General features: G+C 44.5%; 1 protein-coding gene and 1 non-coding gene across 3 annotated transcripts in view; both read left to right on the top strand.

Annotated features, from left to right (window-relative positions):
* rnf122 (ring finger protein 122) overlaps positions 1 to 6,985 on the top strand; it is a 31,615-nt gene extending 24,630 nt beyond the window's left edge. For both annotated transcript variants that reach the window (XM_063056818.1, XM_063056819.1), the window contains exon 6: positions 5,089 to 6,985. In XM_063056818.1, the coding sequence (XP_062912888.1) occupies positions 5,089 to 5,203 (115 nt within the window). In that variant the 3' untranslated portion in view covers positions 5,204 to 6,985. The remainder of the gene's footprint in view (positions 1 to 5,088) is intronic.
* Positions 6,986 to 14,169: 7,184 nt separating this feature from the next.
* Positions 14,170 to 14,271, top strand: LOC134351262 (small nucleolar RNA U13). Its single transcript, XR_010019108.1, has one exon. It is a non-coding gene; the product is annotated as a small nucleolar RNA U13 (small nucleolar RNA).
* The last annotated feature ends 1,007 nt before the right edge of the window (positions 14,272 to 15,278 follow it).

Consider the following 15,278-nt stretch of genomic DNA (forward strand, 5'->3'; position numbering starts at 1 on the left):
GGCACCTTGGCAAAGGCCTTCTGAAAATACAAGTAAATATCATTCACTAACTCTCCTTTGTCTATCCTGCCTGTTATTTTCTCAAAGAATTCCAACAGATCTGTCAGGCAAGATTTTCCTTAAGGAAACTATGCTGACTTTGGCCTGCTTTATTTATCATGTGCCTCCAAGGGCCCCGAAACCTCATTCATAATAATGGTCTCCAACATTTTCCCAGCCTCTGATTTCCTTTCTTCTGCCTCCCTCCCTTTTGAAAGAGTGGAATGACATTTGGGATTTTCCAGTCCCCCAGAATCATTCCAGAATCTAGTAATTCTTGAAAGGTAACTACCAATAGCAGGCTGCAGTCTTTGCAATAGGTCATTCACTGGTGAGGCAGTGTGAGGTTTAAAAAGAGATTGGGGCCTTTTGAAACTTATTGGTGGGGTTCAGGTCATCCATTGGTAAGGCAGTATGAGGTTTAAAAGCATCTCAGGACCTATCAGAATTTTTTAGCAGGCTGAAGTCATCACGATCTTTTAGGCATCCACCAAGGCCAATAAAAAGAAGTGAGGTATAAGCAAAGCGGCCATTGTTGGAGTGGGTAGTGTTAGAGTGGCCAGGCTTTGTCTCAACAGGCTTGGGTGAGAACAGGCACAGGCTGGAACTTAAGCTTGAGAAGTTAGAAGTATAACAACTGTAGGCAGGGTATTTCTGGTGGTGGGATGCTCTTCCTGTGAGATGTGGGATTTCAGGATGCCTAACGGTCTCCCTGGTGAGTACACCCAACTTCAGCTCCTGACCGACAAGGTGAAGGAGCTGGAGCTGGATGTGCCCAGGTCCATCCAAGTGGTTAAAAACCTCAGACTTTTATTAAGGGGGTCACACTTAGAGTGCAGGCTTCAGACAGTAGATGGGTGACCACCAGGAGAAGTAAAGGGAGTAAGTTGTCAGTGCAGGGTTCCCCTGTGTCCATGCCTCTCAGCAACAAGTATACACCTTTAGATACTGCTGGGGATGATGACCTGTCAGGGCACAGGCGCAGAGCCAGGCCAGTGGCGTTGTGGCTGGCTCCGAGGCTCAGCAGGGAAGGGTAAAGGCAGGTAGAATGATAGTGATACGAGACTCAATATTTTGGGGGAAGGACAGCAGATTCTGTGGTCGCAGAAGAGAAGCTAGGATGGTGTATTACCTCTCGGGTGCTAGAGTCCAGGATGTCTCAGAGTAGCTGCTGAAGGTTCTCAAGAAGCAGGGTGGGCACATAGAGTGCAAACAAGGGTCTCGGCCCAAAATGTCAACTACCTCTTCCTAGAGTTGCTGCCTGGCCTGCTGCGTTCACCAGCAACTTTGATGTGTGTTGCTTGAGCACATAGAAGTTGTGGTGCACGTAGGTCGAAAGCGGGAGGAGGTCCTGCGCAGTGAGTATAGGGAGTTAGGGAAGAGGCTGAGGAGCGGAACGTCCGAGGTGGTCATCTCTGGATTACTCCCAGTACCACGTGCTAGTCAGAACAGGAATAGGATGATAGTACAGATGAACAAGTGGTTGAGGAAGTAGTGCAAGGTTTCAGATTTCTGGATCATGGAGATCTCTTCCGGGGAAGGTATGACCGGTTCAAATAGGACAGTTTATTCCTGAAACTGACGGGGACCAACATCCTTATGGGTAGGTTTGCTAGAGCTTTTGGGTTGGGTTTAAACTAATTTGGTGGGATGGGGAAGTGGGAACCGGAGTGAAAGGGCTGGTGATGGGACAGTTGGTGAACAAGTCAATGCATTGTGTAGTGAGACTGTGAGGAAGGACAGGCAGATTATAGGGCAACATTGCAGTCAGTGGGATGAGTTGAACTGTAACAGGGGAGAAAGATCAAAAAGGTTGATGAATACAGGAGTGAAGGTGTTGTGTTTGAATGCACACAGTACATGGAATAAGGAACTGATCTTGTTGCCCAGTTAGAGATTGTCAGCTACGATGCTGTGAGCCTCACTGAGTTGTGGCTGCAAGAAGATCATATTGGGAGCTAAACATCCAAGGATACACCTTGTATCAAAAGGACGGGCGGGTAGGCAGAGGGGGTAGGGTGGCTCAGTTGATTAAAAAATGAAATCAAGTCCTTGGAAAGAAGAAGGTGTAGATGTGTTGTGGGTAGAGCTAAGAAACTACAACTGCAAAAAGACCCTGATGGGAGTTATATACAGGCCTCCAAATAGTAGCCAGGATGTGGGATACAAATTACAGTGGGACATAGAAAAGGCATGTAAAATGGCAATGTTATATTGGTCATGGGGGATTTCAATGTGCAGATAGATAGGGAAAATCAGATTGGTGCTGGATTCCAAGAGAGGGAATTTGTAGAATGCCTATGAGAACAGTTTGTGGTTGAGCTCGCTAAGGGAGAGGCAATTCTGGATTGTGTGTTGTAGAACCAGATTTGATTAGGGATCTTAAGGTAAAGGAACCCTTAGGAGGCAGTGATCATAATATGATAGATTTCACCCTGCAGCTTGAAAGGGAGGAGATAAAGTCAGATGCATCAGGCATGAGGTTGCTCCAGGAAGACAAGATGAGGGAGAATCCCAAGGGCTTCTGGAGATATAGTAAAAGCAAAAAAAAACAAGGGACAAAATTTGTCCTCTGAAAGAGCACAGCGGCCATCTATGCATGGAGCCAAGAGGGATAGGGAAGATTTTAAATGGATTTTTTGTATCTGTGTTTACTTGGGAGATGGACACAGGGTCAATTGAAGTGAGGCAAAGCAGCAGCAAGTTTATGGACCATTTATAGATTACAGAGGAGGAAGGGTGGAAGACTATCATGGCTTGCAGAGGGATCTGGACCTGCCGGAAAAATGGGCTGAAAAATGTCAGATGGAATTTAATGCAGACAAATGTGAGAGTTGCACTTTGAGAGGACAAACGGGTATAGGACTTACTCAGTGCGGTAGAACAGAGGGATCTGGGAATAGAAATCCATGGTTCTTTGAAAGTGGTGTCACAGGTAGATGGGGTCCTGAAGAGAGCTTTTGGCACATTGGCCTTCACCAATCAATATATTGAGTTCAGGAATTGGGATGTTATGTTAAAATTGTATAAAATGTTGTTGGAATATTGTGTCAACACACACAAAATGTTGGAGGAACTCAACAGGCCTGGAAGCATCTATGGGAAAGAGTACATTCGACGTTTCGGGCTGAGATCCTTCATAAACTGAGGTTGGATGATATTAGAACTAAAGGTCATGGATTAAGGGTGAAAGGTGAATGTCTAAGGGGGACATGTGGAGAAACCTCTTCATTCAGAGGATGGTGAAGGTGTGGAAAGAGCTGCCAGTGGAAGAGGTGCATGAAGGTTTGATTTCAACACTTAAGAGAAATTTGGATAAGTACATGGATGAAGGGCTATGGTCTGGGTGTGCAGGTTGATGGGCTAGGCAGATTAATAGTTGGGCACAGACTAGATGGGCTGAAGGGCCTATTTCTGTGCTGTAGGGCTGTATGACAGTATGACTCTATAACCATGGGGTCTGACATACTGCTGGTGTCTTCCACAGTGAAGACTGATGCAAAATACTCATTAAGTTTGTCAGCACTGAAAGTCAGGGTTGAACCTGGCCACAAGAGCTGTGAGGTAGTCGTCTATTGTGGTGTTCCGCAGGGACCTCTCCTCCTTGTGATTTTTATAGATGACCTGGATGAAGAAATAGAAGGGTTGGTTAGTAAGTTTGCTGATGACACAAAGGTTGGGGGTGTAGTGGATAGTCTGGAGGGGTGTCAGAGGTTACAGTGGGACAGCGACAGGGTGCAGAACTGGGCTGAGAAGTGGCAGATGGAGTTCAACCCAGATAAGTGTGAAGTGATTCATTTCAGTAGGTCAAATTTGAAGGCAGAATATAATATTAATGGTATTGACACTGTGGAGGATCTGAGAGATCTTGGGGTCCATGTCCATATGACACTCAAAGTTGCTGCACAGGTTGACAGTGTTGCTAAGAAGACATATGATGTGTTGGCATTCATCCACCGTGGGATTGAGTTCAAGAGCTGTGAGTTAATGTTACAGCTATATAAAACCTTAGTTAGATCCCACTTGGAGTACTGTGTTCAGTTCTGGTCACCTCACTACAGGAAGGATGTGGATTCTATAAAGAGAATGCGGAGGAGATTTACAAGGATGTTGCCTGGATTGGAGGGCATGCCTTATGAGAATAGGTTGAGTGGGCTTGGAGCGACGGAGGATGAGAGGTGACCTGATAGAGGTGTATAAGATGATGAGAGGTATTGATCGTGAGCATAGTCAGAGGCTTTTCCCCAGGGCTGAAATGGCTAACATGATGGGGCATAGTTTTAAGGTGCTTGGAAGTAGGTACAGAGGAGATGTCAGGGGTAAGATTTTCACACAGAGAGTGGTGGGTGCGGAGAATGGGCAGCCAGCGACGGTGATGGAGGCGGATACAATAGGGACTTTTAAGAGACTCTTAAACAGAGGGCTATGCTGTAGGGAAATTCTAGGCAGTTTCTAGAGTAGGTTACATGATTGGCACAACATTGTGGGCCGAAGGGCCTGTAATGTGCTGTAGATTTCTATGTTCTATGTTGTGCCATCCTCGGGCTTTAGACTTGAAATCTTAATTCTGCTTGTCTCTGTATGACTACAACCTGATTTTCAGAGCATGCCTAGATTTTTAAAGAAATTTTCAGCATCTGCACGGTATTTTGTTTATGCTCTGCCCGCATACGACTGCACGGCGATCCCGGCTTAACTCTGCCGCAGTCTGTAGGGAGTTTGTACACCTCCCCTACAGGAATGTTTCCTCCCACATTCCAAAGTCGTATGGGTTAGAGTTATTAACTTGTGGGCTTGCTGCCGGACGCGTGGCGACACTTGCGCGTTGCCTCCAGCACATCCCTGGACTGTGTTGGCCATTGACACAAGTGGCGCTTTCCATGGTTTTGATATATACGTGTGAGAGATAAAGCCAAACTTTATCTTTACTTCATAGCATACAACAGCACGGTATTAAATCATGGTGTTCACACGGTTATACGCGACTGAACTTGGTTTGCAATATACGCTGCTTGTTCTTGGTTTCTGATGACCTGTGACCTTCTGCAGGTGCTTGGTGAAGTGGCTGGAGATCCGTTGTGTCTGTCCAATGTGCAACAAACCAATTTCCGGGGCGCCGGAACAGCAGCAAGCGATCGGCACTCTCCTGGACGAGCTTGTGTGATCGAGTGCTCCAACTGGAATGGACACTGGAACATTCGGGAATCGAGAGAGCTTTCTGATTCTTTTTTGTTACTTGACTTTTGGTTGGAGCGTTGGGAGTGCGGAAGGATCTAACCCACAGTGTGTACCACAGTACTTGGGACAGAATGATGCCAAGCAACAGAGTAATTGGGAAATCTCCAAAAAAAAACACAAAACTTCTGCTGAGGAACCAAACTCATTCAGCCGGTCAGTTTCTGACCAAGCTCCTTAATTATGACCACCAGGGAACCTCGTGGTGAGTTGCTGATCTACACGTGCCAAAGGGCCTCAGCTCAGGTTCCTGCACCGCGCCGGCTCTGTTGATCGCAGTTGATGCAGTAGTCAGAGGAGCTGTGACCAGGCGACTAACAACACCCTAGGCAGAGAGAGAAACCCCAGCCCCATTCTGATCACTGCTCACGTTGCTCCCAGAGGTGTGTGTGTGTGTGTGTGTGTCTATATTCATACAGACAGATTGGCCTACTGGGCAAGACACATGCGGGAACAAACTGACTGAGATCAAAGTGGTGGTACATAGGCGAGGAACAGGGTCGCACCTCACGTCCATGACCTCTGCCCTACGCCCAGCGCGGAGATCTGATGGTGCTTCCTGCACGTTGCTGTACGCGCCGTTGAGCATCTCATGCCCATACATTCATGTCACAGGGAGCAGAGATCACACTGTTAACCCCGTCCACCTTCGCTTCGACCCGTGCAAGTGGAACGAGCGGCAGTGTGTACAGCTATTGGCCATAACAGACGAGAGTGAAATGAGTTCACTGTCATTTATCCAAGATTTTCGTTCTTTCATCATCGGCGCCGTTGATGAGTTGGAATGTTAATTGTAGAAATGCATGTGTAAACATTACTAAACAATTAGCCATCCGCCGCCTGAAGGAGGCTTCTCTCCCGACCAGGTTTAAAATATCTCTTTCGGCACAAAGTGAAAGGTGTGAGTCAGAGCAATTGTGGAATCAGTTTCAGGTTGTCACACAGAGCTCAGTAGTAAGGGTCATTGATAGACTAGAGCAGAGCTTGCCCTGCGGTTATCTGCTGCGCGGGCTCTCCTGTAACTGTGCTGGACATTACGTGTCTTTTTGTAACTTACTGGCACGACTGTTTTGTAAATATTTTAAATAAGTGCTTACAATCTTTTCCTTTTATGAAGGATTTTCTTTCATTGTAAAATAATTTAATAAATACTTGCTTCCAGTGTACCTTAAATCTGTGAGTGTATTTGGAAATGGGGTTACAAAGTGCGTCCTTACTTGTGTGCAGTGCCCACATCACGTGTAAAGATATTTATATCCAAAAGTGCTTTGGAGTATTCCGAAAGCAAAGTGAAAGAGACTGTGTCTTTCATTAATATCAAAGCTACTAGAATACCAAGTATAGCTTGAACATTGTAATAGGACATAGGACCAGAAGTAGACCATTCGGCCCATTAAGCCTGCTCTATCATTCCATCACAGCTGCAGTACGCAGAACAATCTGCTACGGAGGGGGAGAATGTTGCCCAGGTTTTCTGTGTTTTGGATGTGGACTTGGACTGTGGATTTTTTTTTCAGTCTTACGTTTTTTTCTGTATTCTGTGTTGTTTGCCTGATCTTCCTCGTTTTTTTTTTGTGTGTCGGGTGGAGGCATTTAGGGGTTGATGGTCGTGCTGCCTTTCTTTTCTTTCCTGGTTTCATGGCTGTCTGGAGAAGAAGAATTTCAGAGTTGTATACTTTGATAATAAATTAACCCTTGAACCTTTGAACAAGATTATGGTGAGGCAATTTTATTCTTTTGTTTTCAGGATCTGGGTGTCAACAGCTTGGCCAGTGTTTACTCTGCAACCCCATCCCCTCCTCCCATTGACACTATGGTGGTCACGAGCCATAGCTTTGAACCACTGCTGAATGCCAAGTGCAAAGATACAACCACAGTGCTGTTGGGTGGGAGCGGGTGAGCATTTACACCCAAAAACAATAAAAAACCAGTGATTACGTTGCCAAGTCAGTCGGGATGGTGTGCAGCTTGGAGAGAAACTGCAAGAGTTGGTGTCCCCGCATTTCTACTGCCTTTGTTCTTGCTGGTAGAGGTGGTGGGTTTAGGGGCAACTATTGCAGTAGCCTAGAAAAGCAACTGGTGCATTCTGTAAATGGTACAGGTTGTGTCGGTGGCACACAGCTTCTGCAGGGAATGTTGCCAGCAATGGATGCGGTAGTCATTAAATGAGCTGCTCTGTCTGGGGTAATGTCAAGCTTCTCAAAAGTTGGAGGAGTTGGTGAGTAGAGAGTAATACTGTCTTGTGCCTTGGAGACTTGTGGCTGTCAGAAGATGATGGAAAGGCTTGGGCCTCTGAAGGCGTGTCGCTCACCTCAAGATTCTCTGCTTCTGATCTGCTCTGGTGTTGGGTTAGGCTTGTCCTGTGGAGTTTCTTATCAGGTGACCAGCTGACACTGCCCACCACCCAAGATGTTGATAGTGAGGGATTTAATGTTGGTAAAGGCACTGGGTGTCAAGGATAAGTGGTCAGACTCTCTCTCTTTAGAGATGGAGAGTGTCTGGCACAAATACCTAGATCTTGCTGCATGCAGCTGGTGTGCAGAGTTGGGACTAGAATCGAACAGGGTGCAGTCATGAGCTAACAGTCCCATTTCTGAATTTATAGCAGAAAGGTCTTTATGAAGCAGGTGAAAACTAGTTGGGCTGAGGATCTTCCCCGGAGGACTTCTGCCGCAATATCCTGAGAGAGGGACAACTGACCTCCAGCAGCCATAACCATTCTTTATGTGAGATATAACTCCACCATTTGGGGTGTTTTTCCTTTGACGCCCATTGACTTCCAATTTTACCAACAGTCCTTCCATAATTTCAATGGACCACTCTGCAGTTCAGTTCTTTGGTCTATATTTCAAAGTTCAACGTTCAAAGTAAATTCAGTATCAAAGTACGTATTTCACCATATGCAACCTTCAGACTCGTTTTCTTGCAGGCATTTGCGGGAAAAAAATGAATACAATAGATTTTCATGAAAAACTATACATGCACCAATTAAAAATGACCAAACAACCAATGTGCAAAAGGAAAACTGAAAATTTTAAAAAAAACATACTGGAAGTTGTAAAGAGTCCATGAAAGTGAGTCTGTAGGTCATGGGATCAGCTCAGAGTAGTGGTGATAGAAGTTATCCACTCTGGTTCGGGAGCCTGATGGTTGCAGGGTAATTGTTCCTGAACCTATGTGACCCGAGGCTCCTCTGTCCTCTACATCATTCCCTTTGATAGCAGTGAGAAGAGAGCACTGCCTGGATGGCAAGGGTCTTTAATGGTGGATGCTACTTTCTTGTGGCAGAGCTCCATGTAAGTTACTCAATGGTGGGCAAGTTTTTTGTCTGTGATGAATGTACTATACCTACCACTTTCTGTAGTCTTTTTTCCACTCCTGGGCATTGACATTTCCATACCAGGCTATGATGCAACCAGTTAGGATACTCTCCACAGTGCAGTTATAGAAGTTCCTCTAAGTTTTTGGTGACATGCCAAATCTTTGCAAATTTCTAACAAATTAGTGGTGACACTTAAATGCTGGTCCCGGGACAGGTGCTCTGGTATGTTAACAACAAGGAATTTAAAGCTACTGGCCATGGGTAAGAGATTATTGGAGAATATTTGATAGCACTGTTGAAGGCATTTAGATTTGTTTTACTGATGTTTGCGAACCTTCTGAGTGGGTGGTAATTAGCCATATTGGCTGTGTCCTTCTCTATGTAATAGGCCATATCTGGGCAATTTTCCATATTGTGTAGATGCCAGTGTTGTAACTACTAGAGCTGCCTGACCAGATGTGCAGCTAGTTCCGGAGCCCAGGTCTTTTGCGCTACGGCTGAGATGCCACCAGGTCCTGCAGCCTTTGTGTATCCAGTGCCCTCAGCCAATTCTGGAAACCATGTGGAGTGAATCAAGTTCACTAAAGACTGGCTTCAGAGGTGATGAAGATCTCAGGAGGAAGCCAAGGTGGGTCACCCATTTGTCAGAACACGACAGGAGGTGCTTTAGGGCCGACTTTACAATTCCCGTGCTGGGCTCCTACTCTTGTAGGTTGAATGATTGTCTACCTCCTTCTGTTCCTAGAAGCAATACAAATGTAGAGTCTTGATATGATCTGTTGGTTTTGAGATATTTAACACTGTCGATTGCACATTTTTTATCTGGTTTTTAGCTTGCATGGAGCCCCGTGTTGCAGCTCTGCTTGGCCCGCATGTCATTGTTTTTCACATGTGTCTATTTCTGGTCTTGCCATGACCTTCTGTAACCCTCAATGAACCAAGGTTGGTTGTTTGGGAGAGTGAGGTTGCAGAGTACAGTAGTACACATTTCCACTCTTTCTGCTGGTCCACAGCACCTTACAGGTGCCTAGTTTTGAGCTGATCACACATAGCCGTGCACCGCTTCGGAGGGTGTGAAGATGGACCTTCATCTGCATGGGAACTACTTCTACCAAGGTTATCTTTGACAAATAGAACATAGAACGGTAGAGAACGGGAACAGTTTAAATACTAATTTAAACTGGACAGCTGCCTGCACATGGTCTACATCCCTCCATTCCCTGCATGTCTGTTTGACAGCTTCTAAAATGTACCTGATGTCACCATTTCACCTGGCAGTGTGTCCTGGGCACTTAAATCTTGATGTGCACATCTCCTTTAAATTTGCCCCCCTCTCATCATAAAGTGATCCTTCCTAGTTTTTGACAAATCCACCCTGGGAAAAAGACTCCATCTATTTCTCTAATAGAGTCATAGAGAGGTAAAACACAGAAACAGGCCCTTCAACCCATCCAGTTCATGCTGGACCATTTAAACTGTACACTCCCCTCGACCTGCACTGGGACCATAGCCCTCCACACCCTTACCACCCATGTACCTATCCAAACTTATCTTAAAAATTGAAATCAAACTCGCATGCACCACTTGTGCTGGCAGCTCATTCCACACTCTCATGACCCTCTGAGTGAAGAAGTTTCCCTCATGTTCCCCTTAAACTTTTCATCTTTCACCCTTAACCCATGACTTCTGGTTGTAGTCCCATCCAACCTCAGTGGAAAAAAGCCTGCTTGCATTTACCCTGTCAATACCCCTCATAATTTTGTATACCTCCATCAAATCTCCTCTCAATCTTCTACATTCCAAGGAATAAAGTCCTAACCTATTCAATCTTTCCTTATAGCTCAGGTCCTCTACATCTAGACCCAGCAACATCCTTGTAAGTTTTCTTTGTACTCTTTCAACCTTGTTTACATATATGTCTTTGAGATATAAGACCATAAAATTTAGGAGCAGAATTGGGCCATTTGGCCCATTGGGTCTGCTCTGCCATTTCATTATGGCCTACCATTTTCCCTCTCAGTCCCAACCTCTTGCCTTCTCCCCGTATCCCTTCATGCTCTGACCATTAGAAGGTAAGAGATCAAGAATCTACCAACCTCTGCCTTAAATATACCCAATGACTTGGCCTCCACAGCGATGAATTCCACAGATTCACCACTCTCTGGCTAAAGAAATCCCTCATCTCCTTTCTAAAAGAATACCCCTCTATTCCTCCGGTCTCAGACTCTCCCACCTTAGGAAACATCATCTCCACATCTTCTCTATCAACATTTCATAGGTTTCAATGAGGTCACCCTCATTCTCCTGAATTCCAGTGAGTACAGGCCCAGAGCCATCAAGAGCTCTTCATATGACAAGCCTTTCAATCCCAGAATTATTTTTGTGAAATTGCTTTGAACTCTTTCCAATGTCAGCATATTCTTTTTTAGATAAGGGGCCCAACACTGCTTACAGTACTGCAAGTGAGGCCTCACCAGTGCTTTATAAAGTTTCAACATTACGTCCTTGCTTTTATATTCTAGTCCTCCTGATATGAATGCAAACATTGCATTTGCCTTCCTCACCACCGACTCAACCTGAAAATTAACATTTAGGGAATCCTGTACAAGGACTCCCAAGTCCCTTTTTGCTCCTCAGATTTTTGAATTTTCTCTCCACTTAGAAAATAGTCAACCTTTTTAATTCTTCTACCAAAGTGCATGACCATACACTTCCCGACACCTGCCACTTCTTTGCCCATTTTTCTAATCTGTCTAAATCCTTTTGTAGCCTCTCTACTTCCTCAAAACTACCTGCCCCTCCAACTATCTTTGTATCTTCCACAAACTTGGCCACAAAGCCATCAATTCCATCACCCAAGGCATTGACATATAACATAAAAAGAAGTGGCCCCAACACAGACCCCTGTGGAACACCACTAGTCACCGACAGCCAACCAGGCTCCTTTTATTCCCATTCTTTGCCTCCTGCCAATCAGCCACTATTTTACCATGCTAGTATCTTTCCTGTAATACCATGGGCTTTTAACTTGTTAAGCGGCCTCATGTGTGGCACATTGTCAAAGGCCTTCTGAAAATCCAAGCACAAAACTTCCACTGATTTTTCTTTGTCTCTCCTGCTGGTTAAGGTGACTTATCTACCTTCAGACCTTTCAGTTTCCCAAGAACCTTCTCTCTAGTAATGTTAACTTCACAAACTTCATGACCTCTGACACCTGGAACTTCCACCATGCTGCTAGTGTTTTCCACAGTAAAGACTGATGCAAAATACTTAATCAGTTTGTCTGCCCTCCTTGCCCCCATTACTACCTGTCCAGCATAATTTTCTAGTGGTCCGATAACCACTCTTGCCTCTCTTTTACACTTTATTAATCTGAAGAAAGTTTTGGTATCTTCTTTAATATAATTGGCTAGCTTACCTTCATATTCCACCTTTTCCTTCTTTATGACTTTTTTGTTGCCTTCTGTTGTTTTTTAAAAGCTTCCCACTAATCTTTGCTCTATTATATGCTCTCTCTTTGGCTTTTATGTTGGCTTTGACTTCTCTTTTTAGTCATGGTTGTGTCATCTTTCCTTTAGAATACTTCTTCCTCTTTGTGATATATATATCCTGTGCCTTCTGAGTTGCTTCTTGAAATACCCGTCATTGTTGCTCTGCCATCATCCCTGCCAGTGTTCTTTTCCGACCAATTTTGGCCATCTCCTCTCTCATACCTCTGTAATTCCCTTTACTCCACTGTAATACTGATAAATCTGACTTTAACTTCTCCCTCTCATATTGTAGGGTAAGTTCTATTATATTATGATCACCTGTCCCTAAGAGTTCCTTGACCTTAAGCTCGCTAATCAATTCCGATTCATTGCACAACACCCAATACAGAACAGCTGATCCCTTAGTGGGTTCAACCGTGAACTTTCCTAAAAAGCCATCTCATAGGCTTTCTAGAAATTCCCCACTCTTGGGATCCAGGACCAACCGGATTGTCCCAATGTACCTGCGTATTGAGATATGGGAAGAACCCAGACCACCAGAGGGGAACCACATTGTCACAGTTCAAACTCCACTCTGCTGCTGAATAATTTCAGCATCTCCTCTTCTTAACTTCTGGAATACCACTAGCTGAAAGCCAATATTCTCACCTACTCATGCCCATTCCCTCCACAGTCTGTCAAACATCCACCTCTTCAAACCCAGAGCTGGTGTAATGCTTCCAATCTGTTCAAATTTGGCGGCCAAAGGGCTCTAATCCCCTTATTTAAGACGATCTTTTAAAAATATATGTTGTCTCCCCTCTTCTTCCTTCTAATATTAACATTTCTCTTCTTCTTTAGACTTTTAATGGCAGTTGGTGCATTACTGCCACCATCTGGACTGGAGTGTGGTGTGGAGAATTGAGAAATAAAACCCCGACTACATCCTTTTCAAATGAAAGCTAAATTACCCCAATGTCCTATAACTTGTAAATACTGAAAGACAATACCAGGAATTAAATTTAAGTCATTCCCATAACTTAATAAAGATTTTAAATGAAAACTATCAACCCCCAAAATTGTAATGAGATTATATATGCTTCACACTGTAATAATGTATGTTCATCCATTTCACAAAACCTACCTGACATGACCCAGAACATTTTCCAACAAGATACAAGGAATAATTAAGCATAGTATGCCCAATTCTAAGTCGTGTCAATATAATTCCTTGCCTTCTTGTTTTACCCCCTTCTTTTATAAACCCAACATGTTTATGTATTCAGTAAAGGTGTCTCCCCTTATGCCCACAAATCTTGCCATAACCTGCAAGTTCTTAATCTTAGCTTCTGATGTGCTAAGTGCAAGGTCTATGTTCACTGTTGAACTTTGAACAGCTTTTTTTAAGCTAAACAATCGTCCCGCTCACTCTCCGCAACACCTCTGTGTGCAGGAACCCGCAGGAAGAGACACCTAACCCAATACTTAGAACGTGCAATAATGTCTGATGAGCTTCCGGCAGTAAATCTGACCGACCGCTAGCATGACCTGGTTTAAGACAAATCAAAACTGAAAAGGAATCTGAACAAATTACAACTTTGCAAGGATAAATTTTCCTGCACCCACTGTAAGCCGCAAACGAGGCAACCAATTCTGACAAATGGTTAGCGAAATGTTTCTTTTATTGTTAACCAGTAGTTCAGGCACAAAAACAGCCACGCCAAGGTTCCCACTTAGATTATCTTTTCACCCATCTGTAGAAATGGTTAACATATCATAATAAAATTTCTTTAATATACCGATGGATCAACACTGCTGTGTTTTGAATTGCCTGGCATCTGTTGCGCAGTGCTCGTACTCCTCCGTAAGACGCTTGTCATTGGACCACTCGATATAGCGCAATCTTATATTTGCATACTTAACAACTGACTTTCCTTTAACCGAGCTACAAAGAATAGAAACTGCCAGAACAGCGCCCGCACTGCCCTTGGAAGTTAATAATTTACGAAAATACACGTCCTCACGGTTGAAACTGGTCGTGTCACCCTAACCGTAAACGGGTTCGTGTCCGAGCACGTTCCATCTCCGCGGTCATGCTCGTTGATCCTTCTGGTTCAGAAAAATGATGATTGGGGTCTTCATGCGCATGCGTGAGCTGTGCCGCCCGAAATACTTGTTACGCGTTGGCACATTACCCTTCTGACTTCAAACTGCTCCAGAGGGAACACACATCAAAGTTACTGGTGAACGCAGCAGGCCAGGCAGCATCTATAGGAAGAGGTGCAGTCGACGTTTCAGGCCGAGACCCTTCCTCAGGACTAACTGAAGGAACAGACAGACTCGCATTTCAAATTTAATTAGTTATTTCCGAGCGCTGTCCGGCGGCCTCGGTTTATGTCTAGTGGTTTCTGTTTATCTTTTGTTACTGTTCTTACAAACTCAGGAAACTTCCAGCTCAATACAATCTTCGGCGCACGTTGCTGTGCCGAACATGTACTTTAGAAATTAACTCGGCTTACCCATAAGCCCTCTTATTTTTCTATTTTTATTTCTACATATCCTGCTACAGTTTTAGCCTTAAGTTCCGCATTAAGCGGTTGTGTATCGTACTGAACTTTGGTAGTTGCTACTGCTTGCTGTAGATGGCTCTCGTTTTATTGCAAGGAGGATACGTACCTAAGTTTTAAGGTCAGATTCAGTTTTTGATATTCAGTAACACACAAAAAAAAAATGCTGGAGACCAGACAGCTTCTATGGAAATGAATAGCAACACACATAAAAGTTGCTGGTGAACGCAGCAGGCCAGGCAGCATCTATAGGAAGAGGTACAGTCGACGTTTCGGGCCGAGACCCTTTGTGACCCTGCCTGGCCTGCTGCGTTCACCAGCAACTTTTTTTTATGTGTGTTGCTTGAAATTCCAGCATCTGCAGATTTCCTCGTGTATGGAAATGAATAGACAGTTTCCGGCCCCTCGAGACCCTACTTCAGGATTTAGAAGGAAGCTGAAAGGTGCCAGAATAAAGAGGTAGGGAAGGGGCGGGGGAGAAGGAGGCTAGTTGGAAGGTGATAGGTGAAGCCAGGTGGGTGGAAGGGAGAGAGGAGGGAACCCAGGGGGTGATGATGGGCAGGTGTGAAAAGGTAAGAGTACAGAGTGGGTAAGAGAAGAAGGGAATGTTTGACTGGAAATAGAAATCGGTATTCATGCCATCAG

Source organism: Mobula hypostoma, chromosome 8 (genome assembly GCF_963921235.1).
Source record: "Mobula hypostoma chromosome 8, sMobHyp1.1, whole genome shotgun sequence".
Lineage (NCBI taxonomy): Eukaryota > Metazoa > Chordata > Chondrichthyes > Myliobatiformes > Myliobatidae > Mobula > Mobula hypostoma.